This window comes from Cygnus olor, chromosome 1, assembly GCF_009769625.2.
Source record: "Cygnus olor isolate bCygOlo1 chromosome 1, bCygOlo1.pri.v2, whole genome shotgun sequence".
In the NCBI taxonomy this organism is placed as follows: Eukaryota; Metazoa; Chordata; class Aves; order Anseriformes; family Anatidae; genus Cygnus; species Cygnus olor.
The window spans coordinates 180,188,146-180,204,735 of record NC_049169.1 but is presented as its reverse complement, the minus strand read 5'-3'; the positions used below and the strand labels follow the sequence as shown (position 1 = coordinate 180,204,735).

The 16,590-nt window shown below is 37.4% G+C and overlaps 1 protein-coding gene across 6 annotated transcripts in view; it reads right to left on the bottom strand.

Annotated features, from left to right (window-relative positions):
* The window catches only part of FNDC3A (fibronectin type III domain containing 3A), a 119,758-nt gene that overhangs the window by 76,859 nt on the left and 26,309 nt on the right, over nucleotides 1–16,590 (bottom strand). For 4 of the 6 annotated variants that reach the window (XM_040542289.1, XM_040542308.1, XM_040542279.1 and 1 more), the window contains one exon: nucleotides 3,011–3,086. The exons of 1 other annotated variant lie outside the window; for it this stretch is intronic. In XM_040542289.1, the coding sequence (XP_040398223.1) occupies nucleotides 3,011–3,086 (76 nt within the window). Of the gene's footprint in view, nucleotides 1–3,010; nucleotides 3,087–13,014; nucleotides 13,037–16,590 lie in introns of those variants that run through there. One more of the 6 variants, XM_040542327.1, reaches the window with a different exon arrangement.

Here is a 16,590-nt window from a genome sequence, read left to right as displayed (position 1 = left end):
TTGCTAAATATAGTTTAGAATACAGACTTTGAAAAGTAGTACTTGAAAATTTTCCATTCCTTAAAAAAAAAAAAGTTAATGTTCAACATTAATCTGAAGTCCTTGTTATCTGTAGGATATTGAACATCCTACAAAATACTAAGTAAATGAAGCTCCCAAACCAGTTCATTCTAGAAAGCAAACATCAGAAACTAAGAGAGATTTGTTTGGTGGTCACTTACCATTCTACCACAAATAAAGAAGTGTTGGAAATCATTCATGTAGCTTTACAAGTATCATTTTGAAGGGGATAAGGGAATATTTTTAACAAAATATTAAGTGCATTTCATGGAAAAAGCCCTATGCTTGTACTAATAATGCTTTTCTTCAGGTGGATTCTGAGCGTGATACAAGACAACGACATTAATTACATCAATATGCAATGTACTTGTTATACGTAATCACAGTATTTCCGTGAGCAGTGTGCTGTCTTTGCAGAGTAATATGCAGATACACATTTTTAATGTACGTATTACAACGTCTTTTTACATAGTACATCACAGAGAGCAGAAAATGTGCTGTTTGTTGAGACTGAAGTCAATACAGTCAGACAAGAGAATAAAGATGGGCAAAGCCTGACAGGGAAACAAACTGGAAAACAGTATTATTTCACATTCTGATGACTAAATCAACTTGCTACTAATAGCTTCTCCACTCAGTTTCAGACATCTTTGTTTCTCCATGCCTTTTTCTTAAATAAGCATTTCTGCATGTTTATAATGCTTCCCCAAATTGTACTCATTACGTATTTCCGCAACTTTAACTTTGATTTGACCTAATAATTTAGTGCATACAGCGAAGAAAATAAGAACAGGGAACTGATGTGAGGTTTCCTTCTTTAGAGTCAGCACAATAGTCTCTTGTAGCTGTAACCCATTTTGCAGACCGGGCATCCATTTTGCAGCAAAGTCAAGGGCAAACTGTGTTTGAGAAGTTGTGTCAGAGCAAGAAGGACCATCAATACCAAATTACTCTCTACAGTGTGCACTACATGAAATCATTCACTTTACAGAAATCTGTGCACAGAAGCTGTTGGGAAAGTAGGCATTCCTCATTAGTGCAATACATACCATGAAAAAGTACAGCATCACTTTCTAAAGGAGTTTCTTCTTTAAGCTGGAGACCCAACATGTTATAAATGTAAGAAAGATCTATTGACATAGCCCTTATAACACAGGGACATCTCAGAGCGGCAAAAACAGACCAGAAAAGCTATATTCATGTGAACATGTCTAACTGATGCTGTTCTAAGATTATGGAACGTACAAACAAAAAAACCTCTAACTTATGATCTCTGTTTTATTACCAACTATAAGCCATGTTTTCATATACTGGAAAGGAGAAGGACAAGGAGAATGCCCATATAACAAGTGGTTTGCAAAAGTTGCAGGACTTTCCAATAAAGTTGTAAAAACCATATCTGAGTTTACTCTTAATGAGTACCAGTAAGAATTGTCTATCTAATAAATATTCACTCTCATATTTAAAGCGCATATAAATCAACAGTAGAATAAAATCACAATAGCCAGCTGCCTATTTAGAAAGCAAGAGGGATCAGGCAAAGATAAAAGCAGTATCATGAAAGGTTAGAACTCTATTTGTAAAGATACGATAGCAGTATTTTCGCAGTTCATCACACACACTTTCTACTTTCAAAATTACCATGCAAGGAAAATGGCAAATCAATTTTTCTCCTCACTAAGCCCATCTGATAAATCAAAATTAAACCCACAAAAATGCAAGGTATGCCACTCCTCAATATTGTGTGCAATAGAAGTTAAATACAATTTTTATCTTTTTTTTTTTTTTAAAAAAAAAGCACCTTAAATTGCAGGACAAAATTACTATGTTGCTCATAGATATTGCAAAGCAACTATTACAGATACATTTCAAATAACGAAGTATAGAACTGTGAGCTGCAATACTGACCGACTTGTGGCTGAAATGAAGCAACAAGAATGTGCAACTGGCACAGAGTTCAGAAAAATGGCACTAATGAACATGTAAACTTTAAGAATTGTCAATGTAAAACTAATTACAGTTCAAGGCCTCCTTTTAATCAGTTCACTTGTAGCCCGAGGACGTGCCTATGACACTGGAAATAGACCTTTTGTCTCAGACTGAAAAGATAGGGAAAAGGAGCTGAAACTTCAACTTCCCAGGACAGTATCTGCTGGAGCTGAGCCAACGTTCAGGAAAAAAAAGGTAGGATTCATTGGCCCAGCAGATAACAAGCAAAAAGAAAAAACAAAAAAACAACAATCCACTATCTGAATCTGTGGATACTCTTTTATAACAGAGTAAAATGGTATTCTAAACAAGAGCAATATCTGAGTTCTCTTTTCTTGCAGCTGCAGATGGGCTCGACTTGTAGGTATTTTCATTCAGAATAGAAAACAGCATCCAAACTGACCATTGCGTATGGGGACACTATGCTTAGATGAAGTGTTTGTATTTTGCAGCTGGATCTTGCTAGAACTCAGGAAGGACACCAAGTGATGTCCCTAGAGATCCCTAGGTGTCCTAGAAAACTAGCAATGGGATAACAGACAGTTACTGCTGGGATGGGCAAAACAATGTCCATATGATAGCAACAATTGAAAATACAAACTGAAACCAAATTAACAACTGTAACTTTTGATTTGAGGTCTATGCAATAAACGAGCTTAGTCAAAAGTTGCTACAATAGTACTTGCCTGTTTGGTCTGCAGACTGTAAATGTCGTGTTCCTGCCCTCTCTGCCCACCCCAACAAGGGAATTTAATTTTAACTAATACAGATAAAAAGTACATTCCTTATGGTACCGAAATGTAAATCCAATGATGCCTAGGCACATAATCTTTTAGGTCTTTAAACAGCTTTTGTATTTAAAATTATTTTCTCTCAGTCTTTTACCTTCAACACCAGAAATTACCTTTTATTTATCCTGATGCAGAATCAGGAAATATTAAAAAAAAATTATCCATTTTACCTGTAATGCACTGAAACTGTCCATCTTCTCTTCTTATTGTAAATGCTTCCCCTGGATTAACTTGCACAAGAATAACCTTAAAAATAAAAGAGTGTTCACAACCATTACACAGGAATACGTTACACAAATCTGTTATGTGCAAAAAAAAAGTTTTACTGGGAAAAACACTTTTTTTTTCTGGTTGTTAAATACATTTTCCATTTCACATTGTTTGCTGCCTTCATCCCCACAGAAAAGTACATGTACAGATATTTTTAAACATATTTTTCCAAAGAACCTAGGAGAGAATAAAAATGGGTAAAACAGTACCTGTACAAATTTTTTATTTCCTGGACTGCTTAGTATAATTAAAATACTATTTCTACAGCTTAAGTTACTCCAACAAACCACATTAACTTCAACATAAATCAAACCCTTACATAAAGTTTCAGAAGAAGCCTAGAACTCAGTATTTGTATTTTAAACATAACTGCTTGGCAGTTTTCAACACAAGGGAAATATTGTGCAATTTCCTTCTTTTCATGATCCAAGCATGTTTGCACATTCAGTAATTATAAAACATTATTAGAAGTAATAAGAAAGTGCACCAGATGCACAGCATGAAACAGCATGTATAGTTTAATCCGCAGAAAGCTGTTTATCCTAGTTGTCTTTTTGTGTTCGGTGTTTTTTCTTGTAGTTTTGTTGTTTTGTTTTTAGACCAAGCAAAGTAGAATTGATAGAAAAGCACATTCAGCTGAAAAACTGCAAAAAGTTGACATAAACCAAAGCAGAAGCCCATTACCATTTTAGACTTCTGCATTCTCCTTAGAAACCTACCTTTCTGAAATAAAAAGTTTGTAACCATGAAGAACCCAGCTAAAATTATAAACAAAAGAAAATAAAGAAGAGAGGTGCATTTTATGATTTCCTTTCTGGGCACATCTTCAGTCTCACTTGCATGTGCCTAAATACAGTAGGTGTCTCCCTCCTGATGTGAATCAGAGGTAGATCTCTATATAACTATTCAAGATTTTGGCCAAAAAATTTACTCTGTTAGTCTGCTAAAGTATAATTGGGCTTGTCGCTGCTTCTTTACAAACAAAACAGGAAACTTCATTGCTACTCATTTTAGGAATACTGAATCTTCCTCTTTTGTTTAATTTTGCCTTTTGCTCTGCCTTTACATGTTCAGGCTCCCTTTTTTGTGCCCAAAATAGTGAGGAAAAGACAAGAATCATATGAATTCCTCCTCCTGTTAGAACAAATTTACAAATTCCTTGAAAGATGACAAGTTTTACTCAAACATAGCTGCAAATTTCATGAGATTTGATGGATGTTTACATTTTCAAACTTGGGTCTATGGGGTTCAATACCAGTTTAGCTCAGTTTTGGTCATGCACGTCAGAAATACTACCTTGAATTGTTTCATGTTACTAGAGTAAGATCTCTTTTCAGAAGCTTTCAGCTCTTTGAGGAAAACAACAATGAACTGTATCACTATTTATATTTTATCATGTTGAGAAATTTTCCTGATTATCTAAACTGTGTCAGAATATAAAACTCAGTAAGAGTTAGCATTTAACTTACCCTAAACTTAGAAACAAGATTTTAGAAGTGAGCTTCAAATGAAGCTTGTATCTCTTCCAAAAATATTCTATTACAGAGTTTATTGAAAGGGTTTGTAGTTAGTATTTTAGCAAGTGGATACCACCTTCAGACCAGGATGGAGGGAAATGTGAGTGATGAGTTCTAATGTCTTTTTCAGACCTCCCAAACAGATGTAACTTTTTGAAGACACATATTTCATTGACTTACCTTCTCCTCTTTGCTACAATTGAAAGTTTTAGCTTGAAATTTAGCCTGGAAGTACTTAAAGCTTTGCAGAGGCATATAAGAATCCCTGTCCATCCACATGTACGGAAAAGTAGCCAGATTTGCATAAGTGCTTTGGGTGATTTAGGATGCCCTGACTTCTGGAAGCAGCCATCCTGGCTGCAGCTGGCAAGTGACGTGGCAGTCTACAAGTTTCACCTCAGTGCGCTTGGTGTCCACAGTATGAACTATGAGAAGCAGGAAAAGTTGTAAAGGTCTCAAGTTTTAGGGCAACAGCTGGAATTATTTATTCCCTTGATTACTTTGAAGTAAGATGGAAGAGGGGATGACTAAAATTACTCCATTGTTCCCATTTCTTCAGTGCTGATGCCTGGCTCCTGAGGTTGGTGGCCTAGGTAATGATGCTGCTTTGGGAACCTGCTATTCCTCCTCTTCCAGACACCTGCCCCAACTGCAGCAAGTAGGCCACGTGCCTCTCGATATTCTTTTGGAGCGTTTTCTCCTGTGTGAAAACCTTTGTTGTTGGCTTCACAGCACCTCAGAAGATAAAGGCTCAACACTCCAGCCATGGCGTAATGCAGGGAGAGGGAGCACTGGTCAGCACTGGCTGTGCCATGTTGCAATGGGTCTACTGACGAAGACCAGCACTGCTTTCACACTCGTGTTGTCTGTGGGTTTTCCATGTCTCTGAGGGCATCTGAATCCCAACCAAGAGGGTGGTGAGCGTGGCTGACCTAATGCACATTAATTAGATGCTCAGGTCTCAGGAAGAGGAAATAGAGCTTTTTTATTTTTTTTCCCAATGGACTATTAGTCTGCTTGTACTCATTTGACTGGCTCCCACTTTCAGCCTTGCTTTTATGTTGTACATTCCCATTTATATTTTACAACTGTTCCAATATAGGCTGTATTTTGTTGCTAAGCATGCCAAAAGAGTCTGAATCAGGGCTGTAGCAATCTCAGAAGTTTCAAAAACCACCGGTTTCAAAAGCCTTTGTTCTGGAGTGAAGTGTGTCAATGTGACCAGTCCTACTTCTCCGCCTCATTGCTGCTGAAGCCCGGGGGTCATCACTGCTTTAAGAAGGATATTTTTGACACACTCTCACCTCCTGAGTAGATACAACTTGTATGAAGAAAAATTAAAGCTATTCCTATTTACAGAGAGACTGGTACGCTTCTGGTCAGAGGAGATACTACCAAAGAGAGACAATCACTCCTAGGGATTCACTCTTACGTAATAAAAGTCTGCTGCACATCATCAGAGATGCAAGAAAATCTCTCTAATGGAAAAGGTAACATGGATCTTTCACAGCATCACGGTAGGCAAATAAAACTTACACGCTGCTACTATTTATAGGTCTTCCACCTCATTCTCGAAGACTTTGCAGAGGCTTGCACGTCTCCTTGCCCAATGTGCTACCTCATCAACCCAGTGGTGTTAAGAAAATTGAGGCTCTCGTCTTTCACAGTGAACGTTCTCGATCTCAGTCTCCTTCTTCTGCAACATTGTTGTTGGCTGGGACTTAATGAAATGCTTTGGAAAACTTTAATGGTTGAGTCTCTTTTCTTGTGCCTCATTCTTTTTGTGACAAATCCTGTTGCTTTACTTGAAAGCTCTGCTATCTGAAAGGCTAAACTTTCTATCAAAATCTAAAACCCTGCTATCCAAAAGCCAATATGCATTATTCTATCCACATTTCTGCTGCCCTCTCTTCTCAAGTAACCACAATAATCTGAAAAAACTTGTCATGTGCCAGTCTCAGTGGGAGGCATGTTCTACACAGTCTTCAAATGCCATTTCTCTTACTAAATCAACAAAACACTAATTAAGGACTTCACAAGCTTAAAAGAATAATGGGAGCTTAAGCCACTGAGTCCTTGATACAGGCTCTACGATCCTACAAACACATTTAAAGCACCACCAACTATAAAAAATAATGAAATTTAGAAATGTAATTTCTCAAAGCTAACACAACTTTGACAACATATTTTTGACTCGAGAATATGTTAAGGTATTACTACTAAGAAATGGAGTATTAGGTCAACTAATTTTGTGTCATTTTCACTAGGACTCTAAATTGTTTCCATTAAGCAGCTATTTAATAATGATCCACATGACCTCAGTACAGTTCCTGATAAAAAAAACCAACAGTACAGAATACCTTTTCTGGGGAGATTAGCATACAAGTTGAAAATACACAAGTGGAGCTACACATTTATCCTCAAAACCATTATTGCATACATAAAACAAAATGGCCAGCTCACATGGCTAAAGCTTGAAATATCTGTAGCTTCAGTGGCCAAAGTTTATCACGGAGTTTAAGCAGTGAAATTTCATACTTTTCAATGGTACTTAATTCCTTCTACAAAGGACATTTTAGAAGACAAACTCAAATCAAATGAACAACATACTAAGCTTTTTAGTGGTTTAATTAAATTGGTATGGATTACAGAGGTTTCTTCTTAATGCGATATTAAAAGCAAAATCCATCCTGAAAACACAGAAAGGTATTGCAAAAAGAAATAGTATCTATTAAAACCCCTCTTTTAGCATGGAATATTTGACTTTTTTTTTTCTCTCCTGGAGTTTAAAGCATTCACTTCACTGCCCATCCATCCACTGTCAGTTCAAGATACATAGCCTGGACTGGCATAGACCAGCTTCCCAACAGAACTCAATTGTGCCACATATTAGAGAGCTCAATATGGTTTTCCTGAAATCACTGCTAAGCTCAGGCAGCTGCTCAAGCCAAATAAGAGCATAAGAAATGTCCTCATGGTCTGGGTCAGTGGCCCAGGTCAGCAGTCCATTCTAGCACTTTATCTCTAATATATCAATTATAGACGCTATTTAGGAAGGGCAAAGGAGCCTGGGCAGTTTCTGCAGTCCATCTTACTCACTGTCCATGAGTTTGCCTAAACTCTTGGAGTCTGCTCACACTGTCTGCCTCCATAACCTCCAACAGCAGTGAATTCCTGAAATTCACCTTTTAACCATTTCAAACCAGTTTTCAACTAGTTAAGTGTCTCTAGTTCCTGTACTACGGGATTTGCTGAACAACAGTTCATTCCACCTACCTCCTTCATTATTTTGAGATTTAGCAATTTCCTTCTTTTATCCCCAGTCTCTGTAAACTGAGGGATCCCAGTATTTGTCATCTCTAAGACAGCTGCTTCGTCCTCTTGACCACATCAACGGTACCTAAAACCACATCTGTACTAGCAAAGAGAGCAGTGCTCAGGAACATTCCCAGGTGCTGGAAAAGTCACCTGCAAAGATGAACTACGCTGTAGTAAGTCTTGATCACCATTTGGGTTGATGCCAGCAAGCACTCTCCCAGATGATGCTGCAAACTGTTCCAGGGACCACTTTCAACAGGCAGTTTGCAGACAGATACTCCTTCTGGAGGAAAAAAAAAATAGTTTACTGGAACAGACTCGTTCCATGACACTTAGCCTCAGTTTCTGGGAACATTCCTGAGCACACTTGAATTACTAATACATAAACACTGCCTGACAGGAGCCTGGAGAAGCATTACAATGCTTGCTTATTTGAAGGACTAGTTAAGGGACATCCTCTTTATCAGCTTTGATAAATCTATTCCTCATCTAAATCAATTTGAGCTGTCTTATTTGACAAATCCACTCTTATAATACAATAATTCTATATAATTTTTTTTACAATTTTTATCTCCCCAAAGAAACCCAAATTAAAATATAATTTTATTGTAGCAAAACTAGTATGATTGAGACCTACAGAGACATGCAACATAGAGTTTGACATACTATCAACAGATGTACCAATAATTTAACAATAATTTCATCTGAAGATCTCATATATGATTTAGCGTTACTACACCAGTGTGAGATGGGATGAGAAAGCATTCAGATCTTGTATCTAAAGAATCAAAGGCAGTACAAATGCTCAAAGAGCAGCATGCTCAATGTTCCCTAGTTTTTATTCAGTTAGCTTTTAACTATCGGCAGGAGAAACTTCGGATGCTTCTGCAGACTGCACTAGAAAGGCAGTTGAATGCTTTTTCAAGTCTTTAGCTTATTTTTAACACCGAAGAAATACTTTTGATAAAAATGGCTGAAGTCAGAAAAAAATAAGACTAAGGATACAAACAACAAAAGATGGGTGGGAGACTTGTGCAGGCAGAGCTGCAGCTACCTGGGCTCAGAGCTGCTCCAATTTAAGGCCAAACATTAATGCTCACCTCCAGAAAGATCTAGAAGTAACTTTTGTCAGCACAACGTGGAGGCTGAAGAAGACAAAATAAGCTTCTTGGAGGTATTCTCACCGCCAACATGATCACAGCAATGGCTTTTAAAGGCAGAATGGTAATCATACAAAATGTAACCAATTCCTACCTTACTAGCCTTTGTCTTTATGGATACTAAATACTTTCTTAAAAACCTAATGGTTTGCTCATGGCAGACGAATATGCAGGTTAATGTTATTTCTTTATTGGAGCAGAGTGGGGGGCAGAAGAGAATTTACAATACAGATCTAGCTAACCCTGTTTGGAATATGCTGGTTTGCAGACTAATTAAATATGGCCCAAAAGCCCATTAATTCCACTGAAACAGCAATTTAAAATGACCCTTCCTTCCATCAGTAAGATGCACACTTCTTCAAGCCTCTCTACTTTTCCTTCCATCCTGCTACGTGAAGCAGTGCTGTGTTAGCAGTTTGCCAAATTTCCAGACAACTTCATCAAGCTGACAGGAAAGAAAGGTAGCACAAGACTCGTGGCATCACAAATGTGTATTTACATCACTGCATGTAGGGAAAAGTTTTCCCCATGTTCTCAGCCACAAAGAAAAAGTGACGAACCATAGTTTCAGTTAGTGACTGGTCACTGAAGAGAGGACATGCCTGTCTTCCACCACAGGGTTAGCAAGCAAGACTGAAATAAATTCTATAGAAGTCATTGTGAAGCATCAGCAGCAAACTAGGATTAAACCTTGGTGAAGACCCTGCGTGACGTGAAAGACGTGCAGAGCAGGAAGACAAAAAACTTTAGACTTAATTCATAGGTGTGTTACTCCACTGTTTTAAGGCAACATCTATCCGTAGCAGAAACTACAAACACAATTAAAAGTCCAAATTGTTTCTGTCCCTATGGAGGAAAAAAAGTAGTCAGTCACACATTCCAGTAGGTAAAACGTGAAATAAGTCAATGGTAAATTGATTTATTAGGTAAAAACTTACCTAATAAAACTACTTAGTAAAAGATGTCTAATAGCAAGTTTTACACATTTTTCTTCTTTTGCTCACCATCATAGACATTCAAAGGCAGCTCTCTATAGAACTCTGTCTAAAAAGGCAAGACTCCCTTCACAAATATACACACACATGGCAAATACACACATGTGCATGATACAGCCAGCCAGAAGTATATTGCTCAAAGGAAATCAACAGTCACAGGCAAAACAGTGCCTCACAAATATTCTGCTGCTTCTACCAAATACATACATGCAGTTGATTTGTGGAAGGAGATAGAATTTATTTGAAACAACTACATGTACAAAACATTATTGCTAATATATCATATATCCAGAGGAAATATTTTTAATTTACTGTTTAGATTCTAGAAGTCTAAACTTGGGTGGAAGTTAAAAAAAACTGTCTGTGTCTAGAAGCATACTGATAGTCTTTCACACAGGTACAAAAGAAAAGAAAATCCAAAATTAAGACAGTTGCTAGCCTTCTCCTCAACCCTGCTGCATAAAGATACAAAGACCTACCTAATTAGTAGAAATGCTTACAGATCAGATTTGAACAAGATTTATGAAAAAGCATCTAGTTTACCTTACTGCTTGAGGACAATTCTCTCTATTATAAATTATAAGGCCACAGTTTAAATGCATGTATTTATAAAAGGACAGGACTGAAATAGTCATAACTCTTACGAGCCCACACAAATATTAAGAGATTCGATACAGACAGTCAAATTTTGGTTACAAGTTCAATACTCACAGCCACATTTCAATTTGTTGTATTAAATTATGTTGTCCAAATAAGTGCTTTTATGCTTACAAGCTTCACTGTCTGTATGAAAAGTTATTAGCTACTGAATATACAACACCATTAAAAAAATATATATTTACTTTTCTGAATACCTGCTGGTTTATTTCTAACCAGCGAAGTCTTACCTGGAAGATCAAAACTATCATTTTAGAGTTACTGGGATACAAGACAAGTGCTTTCATATTTGCATTAAAGAAAAATCTATAGATGTCAAGCTCTTTACATCTCTCAAAGATACGTTTGTTCTCAAATGCATCCTTCAGTATCAAGAAGTATCAGTCTTTTGAAAGGGAAAAGAAAAATGGTAAGTTTGCTAAGCTTTTTAATACTGACCAAGGCTAAAGAAACCAACATAATATACACTAAATATACACTAAATACTTTGTGTCATGTGAAGTTGCGGGATAAGCACAAGTGAGAACCAGATTTCTTTTCTCTCTGCAGGCTATCACTGCCACAAAGACAAGAAAACCAAAAGAATCAGGCTGACTATCAGTGTAAAGAAATATTTGGAGTCCTTCCCTTTCCCCAGCCACTCACACCTCCCACTAAAGGGGAGGGGAACTGAATAAGTTCCCTGGTATCTTTGTCCAAAAGGAGTTAGTTGCGCTTCGTGAATTTACATATTTTTACAGAATGAGAGAGATCTGGGACAAGTTTTCCAACCAAGTTAAAAGCCTCTGAATATATTTAAGAAAAATACTAATAGATCTACAGCTAAATATACCAACCAAAAATGCAATCCTTCAGCAGCAAAACCAATTTGTATTCTGGCACACAAACTAAAATAATGAAAAATATGGGGAAGTTACAAATGCAAGGAGAAAGCAGGAAAAAAGCTAGGATATAATACGTTAATTTCATCCATAAAAATCTAAAATCTGAAAACCTAAAATCACGTATAATATGAAGAGACAAGAGTATGCCAGATTACAGCTGTGGTTAAGGCATATTTCAATGAAATATGTAGTGAGAGTGCTCCTGTACAACAAGAAGGGTTACAAATGGGAGCAAAGTAGTACTACTGAAAAGCAGAGTTCTGGTTTTCTCTCTGTTTTTGAGGTTTGTTTGCATCTTTTTGGATGTCCCCCCACAACAAACAAAAAAACATCCTGGAAACCAAGAAGGTAAAGTGTCTCAAAACATTTCACTGGACCTCTGAAAACGTAACCTAAAAGCAACCACGATCCACTTCTGTATGAGCAGAAATAATGTTCTTTTCTGAAGGGGGTTTATTAGGAAAGCTGCAAGAGCCTCAGGCATGATTTTTTGGCTTGGTTTCTTTTTAATCTGAAAACATCTGTATTTAGCATTATTATGGTTATAGGTGCTGAGTCAGTAGCAAATGTTTGTCAGCAAAAATCATAAACAATATTAAAATTGTATCTTTAAACAGTAGTAGAATACAGCAATGTTAAAAATGACAGCTGTGGTTTGTCTAAAAAAATACTGCAACTGAAATTAGCTCAGCAGTACTGATGAGCAGTATTTTCAGCCACAAGGACAAAGGTTTATTCATTTCTGAACATTTCGCAGATTTAGGAAAAAACTGTAGCTAATTCTGACTTCAATTTTTTTTTTTTTTTTTTTAAATCCCCAACTAAGGCTGTTTAAAGGGTGGTACAGTCTCGCCTTTTGTAAGATGTATGCTGTACCTTTAACAGCCTGCCTGCAACAAGATTATAAAAGGGTGTATTTCTGGAAAAGGAAAATAAAACACAATCCCCAACTTCCAGGCAGAGCCACATTTATGCTCTGTCATTAGCGCACAATCACAATTTTCTCCACTAACCGCTCCAATCAAGACGTTAATTAGCGCCACGCTTCAATCCAGCATCCCGTTTCAAAAGCCTTAGCACTTGGACTTACTGTTGCTCGCATCCTTTTATTTCTCTCATTCAACTGGTGCTACCCCAGTGACAAAGGACGAAGGAAGATTCAAGTCACCACTCCGGATGCTCCAGCCCGGTCCATTCACTACACGCGGAGGCGATCTTCGGTGATGTGCTGGGCGCTGCCCCCCCTTAGCAGGGCACCTTACCCTGACCGCCACCGAGGATCTCCCTTTACCTTGCTCTCTAGCATCCACGGAGCATGCGGAGGCAGGATGCGAAAGGTAGGATCAATTAACGGTATAGTCAGCGATACCTACCTCAAGCCTTCCTTCCTATCAAATTAGCCAACGTACAGTGAGCTTCCTGCTGTACACGAATGTATCATGTCACTATAGCAACTAAATCAACAAATAGCTGCTGCAGCATCTGCTTCTGGATCATCTCACGTCAGTCAACAGGAGGCTTGGGCTTAAGAGAACAAAGCTCCCAAATATATTCCCTCTTAGAAGCGCGTTTTCGGGTTAGCGTCCCGATTCCCAGCTAGGGTACACCAGCTAGGAACGAACCCGCTTCTGACTTTATACTTGGATATGTGATGCAGCTTGTGAGCGAAGAAGCCTGAAAGGAGGCGGGTAGGGAACACTTTAGAAGAGAGTGAAAAATACAGCAAAGAAGTAATCAACCGGATTTTATTGTGCTTGTTCTGTAACACTCTGTTACTCCATGCGTTGCATTTATTTGCTACATTAGGAGGCGTGAAAAGAAAAAACCAGGTTTCCCAATTTTGCTTTAAAATTTCCTATTTACATACATCTGCCTTAAGTAATACTGTCAACAGAAATACCTTTGATTAGGTATTAATATTTAAGATGTTGCAGGTGCTGACAAAGATGTTTTCCCCTCTATTAGTCTCCACTAAAGAGTGGAACTGAACTGAAAACATCCAATATTAATTTCTGACGATTTAGCATCTGCTATCTGTAATCCCAACCATAGCAGGGGTCCACTGGTATGCTCTCACCTGTAGAAAGACAGCTAGGTAGGGGAAAACGCTCAACCCTCCCTCCCTGTAATTTGAGAAATTACTTCAAATACTAGATAAAACTTTAAGCATAACCTTACACAAAAGTCCTAGTCCATAAGCAGAAATGAAAGATGAAAGTGCATCGCAACAACCTGGTACCTGGAATGTGAGAACGTTAGATTACCAACTGGACGTTGCCTGAGGTGTAGAAAATTAAAAAAAATTTGGACAGTAATGTCCAAACTTTATATAAAGGGGCTCAAGCCTACAGTCCAGTTAAAACAAAGACGTAAATTTCCAATAGTCCAAGTTCAAGTCACATTCGCAATGTTTCATCAGCAAAAAATTCTTTAACAAGTAAAAGTTTTCCAGGCTCAAGAGAAATTTCATATCCAACATCATTTCATTACTGAAAATATTTATTTTTTGTTTTAAAAGGGGCTGTTTTCATTCTAAGTACAAGGAAAATTTTGTTACAAGGAAAATTACGTCTCCTTTGGTTCCTTAGAGCATGGTCCAAAGAAAAGGGAAAACTAGACATAAGGTCAGGATAACTCTATGACAGTTCTGATGTTGACTTCTTGTGATTTGTGGATTTGTGGCTTCATCTATGCCATATCTTCATGTCCCTAAAAGTTACTGATCAAAGAGCACTGCAATACTTCAGGGTTGTTATTCATTAGCAGCACAGGAATTGACAGATGGAATCACATCTGTGGTCCAGCCAAGGTGATCTCAGTTACAAACGTAGCACAAGTCACTTTTCCATTGATTATGTTCAAAATATGCTGTCCCTATAACGATGCTAATGAGGCTAAGGACGACTCTTTTCCAGGATGAAACCCACTAACGTTTAGAAAACTGATTAAATGGAAAAATGCAAAAGAGCTATTTAATAGGTATTACAGACAGCATAAGAATATAAATTAAGAAAAAACACCAACAACTGATAAAAAGCTAGATTAAAACAGTGTCTTAAGCCTTTGGCAATTCAAAACAATTCCAAGAATTTCATGCTTGTCAGGAATATCTAACTCTGTCTTAAAGTCGTCTTTCATAAATTTCTCTAGCTCCATCTTTTTTTTAGACTTTCTCCTTTCCCATTTATGCTGGCTAATAACCAATAAAGAGTTCTGAAAACTTTGAGTTCTGTGCTATATCATGTCAATTCATGGCTAAAGACACAACATATCTGTGGTATCTATAAGGAAAAGTAACACTAGAATTTTGCCCTAAGTCCTCGTCTGTTTTTGTTATGAATGATAGAAGAAAACAGGCTTCTGATCCTTATTTACAAATGTCCTACAGATATTTTTCATTACCCACGTGACATTATTCAATGCCCTTAATAATAAAGTTCTAAAATCTTACTGTTGTCCAATAAGGTTATTTGAGCAAATTTCAATTTATGGATTTCACACAACTGAACAGTTCTCTACCCTAGCATCTGCTAAGATTGACTGATAACCTAGAGGAATCCATCTGCTCTACATATGGAGATTAACACTTCCTAATGAAAAAAAACAGGAAAGTAAAGATTATTAACAAATCTTGATTTGGGGGACTATGGAGGAAATCCGTAGAACTCATACATCCCCCGTCACCTCTTCCACACAAAGAGCAGAGCCTTCTTCACGTGAAAGATGAGCTGAAAACTGATCGCAGGATACAAAAAAAAAAGATGGTTTGGAGAGCTGAAGCCTTGTTTTGTAAAAATAGAAAGTCTTCTGAGAAGAACCAGTAAAAAGATAAACGTTGAAATCTGCATCTTATGTCACCAACAAACACGTCCAAGACTTGTTAGTGTCTGTATAACAGTGTCAGTGTATGTTCTACAAGTGCCTTTGTCTCTTGCTTTATTGCGGAAAAATATTTACATTTTTTATCTACTTTGTCTCTGTTTTGTCTCTTCTCTTCTGCATTCCACGATTCTCAAAGCTTGGGCTAAGCAAAGTTTTATTTGTCTCGTTTACAGCAAACCCAATCTGTTTCATTAGCATAGAAACAGGCTGTGGTTAGTGGATAGCGCACAGAAGATTTGCTACTTAAAATAATCCAACTGTAATATCTTTAAATCACGAAAAATAAAAATGTAAGGGTAACAGAAGTGTTTCAAAGGATCTGGATAATGAAACCGACACACATTTTGTGTTTCAAAGTTTTAAGCTAATCCTTGTTTACAGGGAATTCGAAAGAAACTGTGTTAGGGGCAGTCTCTGAACTCTGGAAATTTCTGAGGCATCTGGTCCTGGCCAGTGGTTAGAAACATCAACCTCTGTAAATAAAAACTAGAAGACTTGAAGCAGATTATTTTTATTTCACCATGGTTTGTTGAAGTCCGCTGGACTAGAGCTTCACAATGCTAAACAAAACTGGATAAGGGACAGAGCTCATATTATACGAAGTGGTAAGGGCTAAGCTTCCAGCTAATACTTAATATACTGGGGATAGACAGTCTCCTCAATAGGCACTTTCCATAAATCTGCTTTATTTGCAACAATCTGAAGCAGAATCAGGGAACAAACTTCCATTTAAGTTGTACCCAGATGGATTAAAAAGGTAGAAGACTGTCAATTTCATTTTGGAAAACTAATTTAACAGAGATTCTTGTCTTAAGTGAAAGTGACAAAAAAAAACAACCATCTTCCTGTTGCTCAAGAAGCTACAGATATATAGATGTTTAAATGCTTAGAAAAATCAAAAAATTCTTGTGTTATAATTCCTGTACTTTGACTGCAAGCTGTACCAGCAGTTGCCATGTAAAGTACTCCGCCAAATACATGTTATTCGGTGTTCCCTTGGGCAAAAGCCTACTTTTTTTAAAACCCCCAGTCTCTCTCAATCTGTTGTGTTGATCTTAATGGTGGGA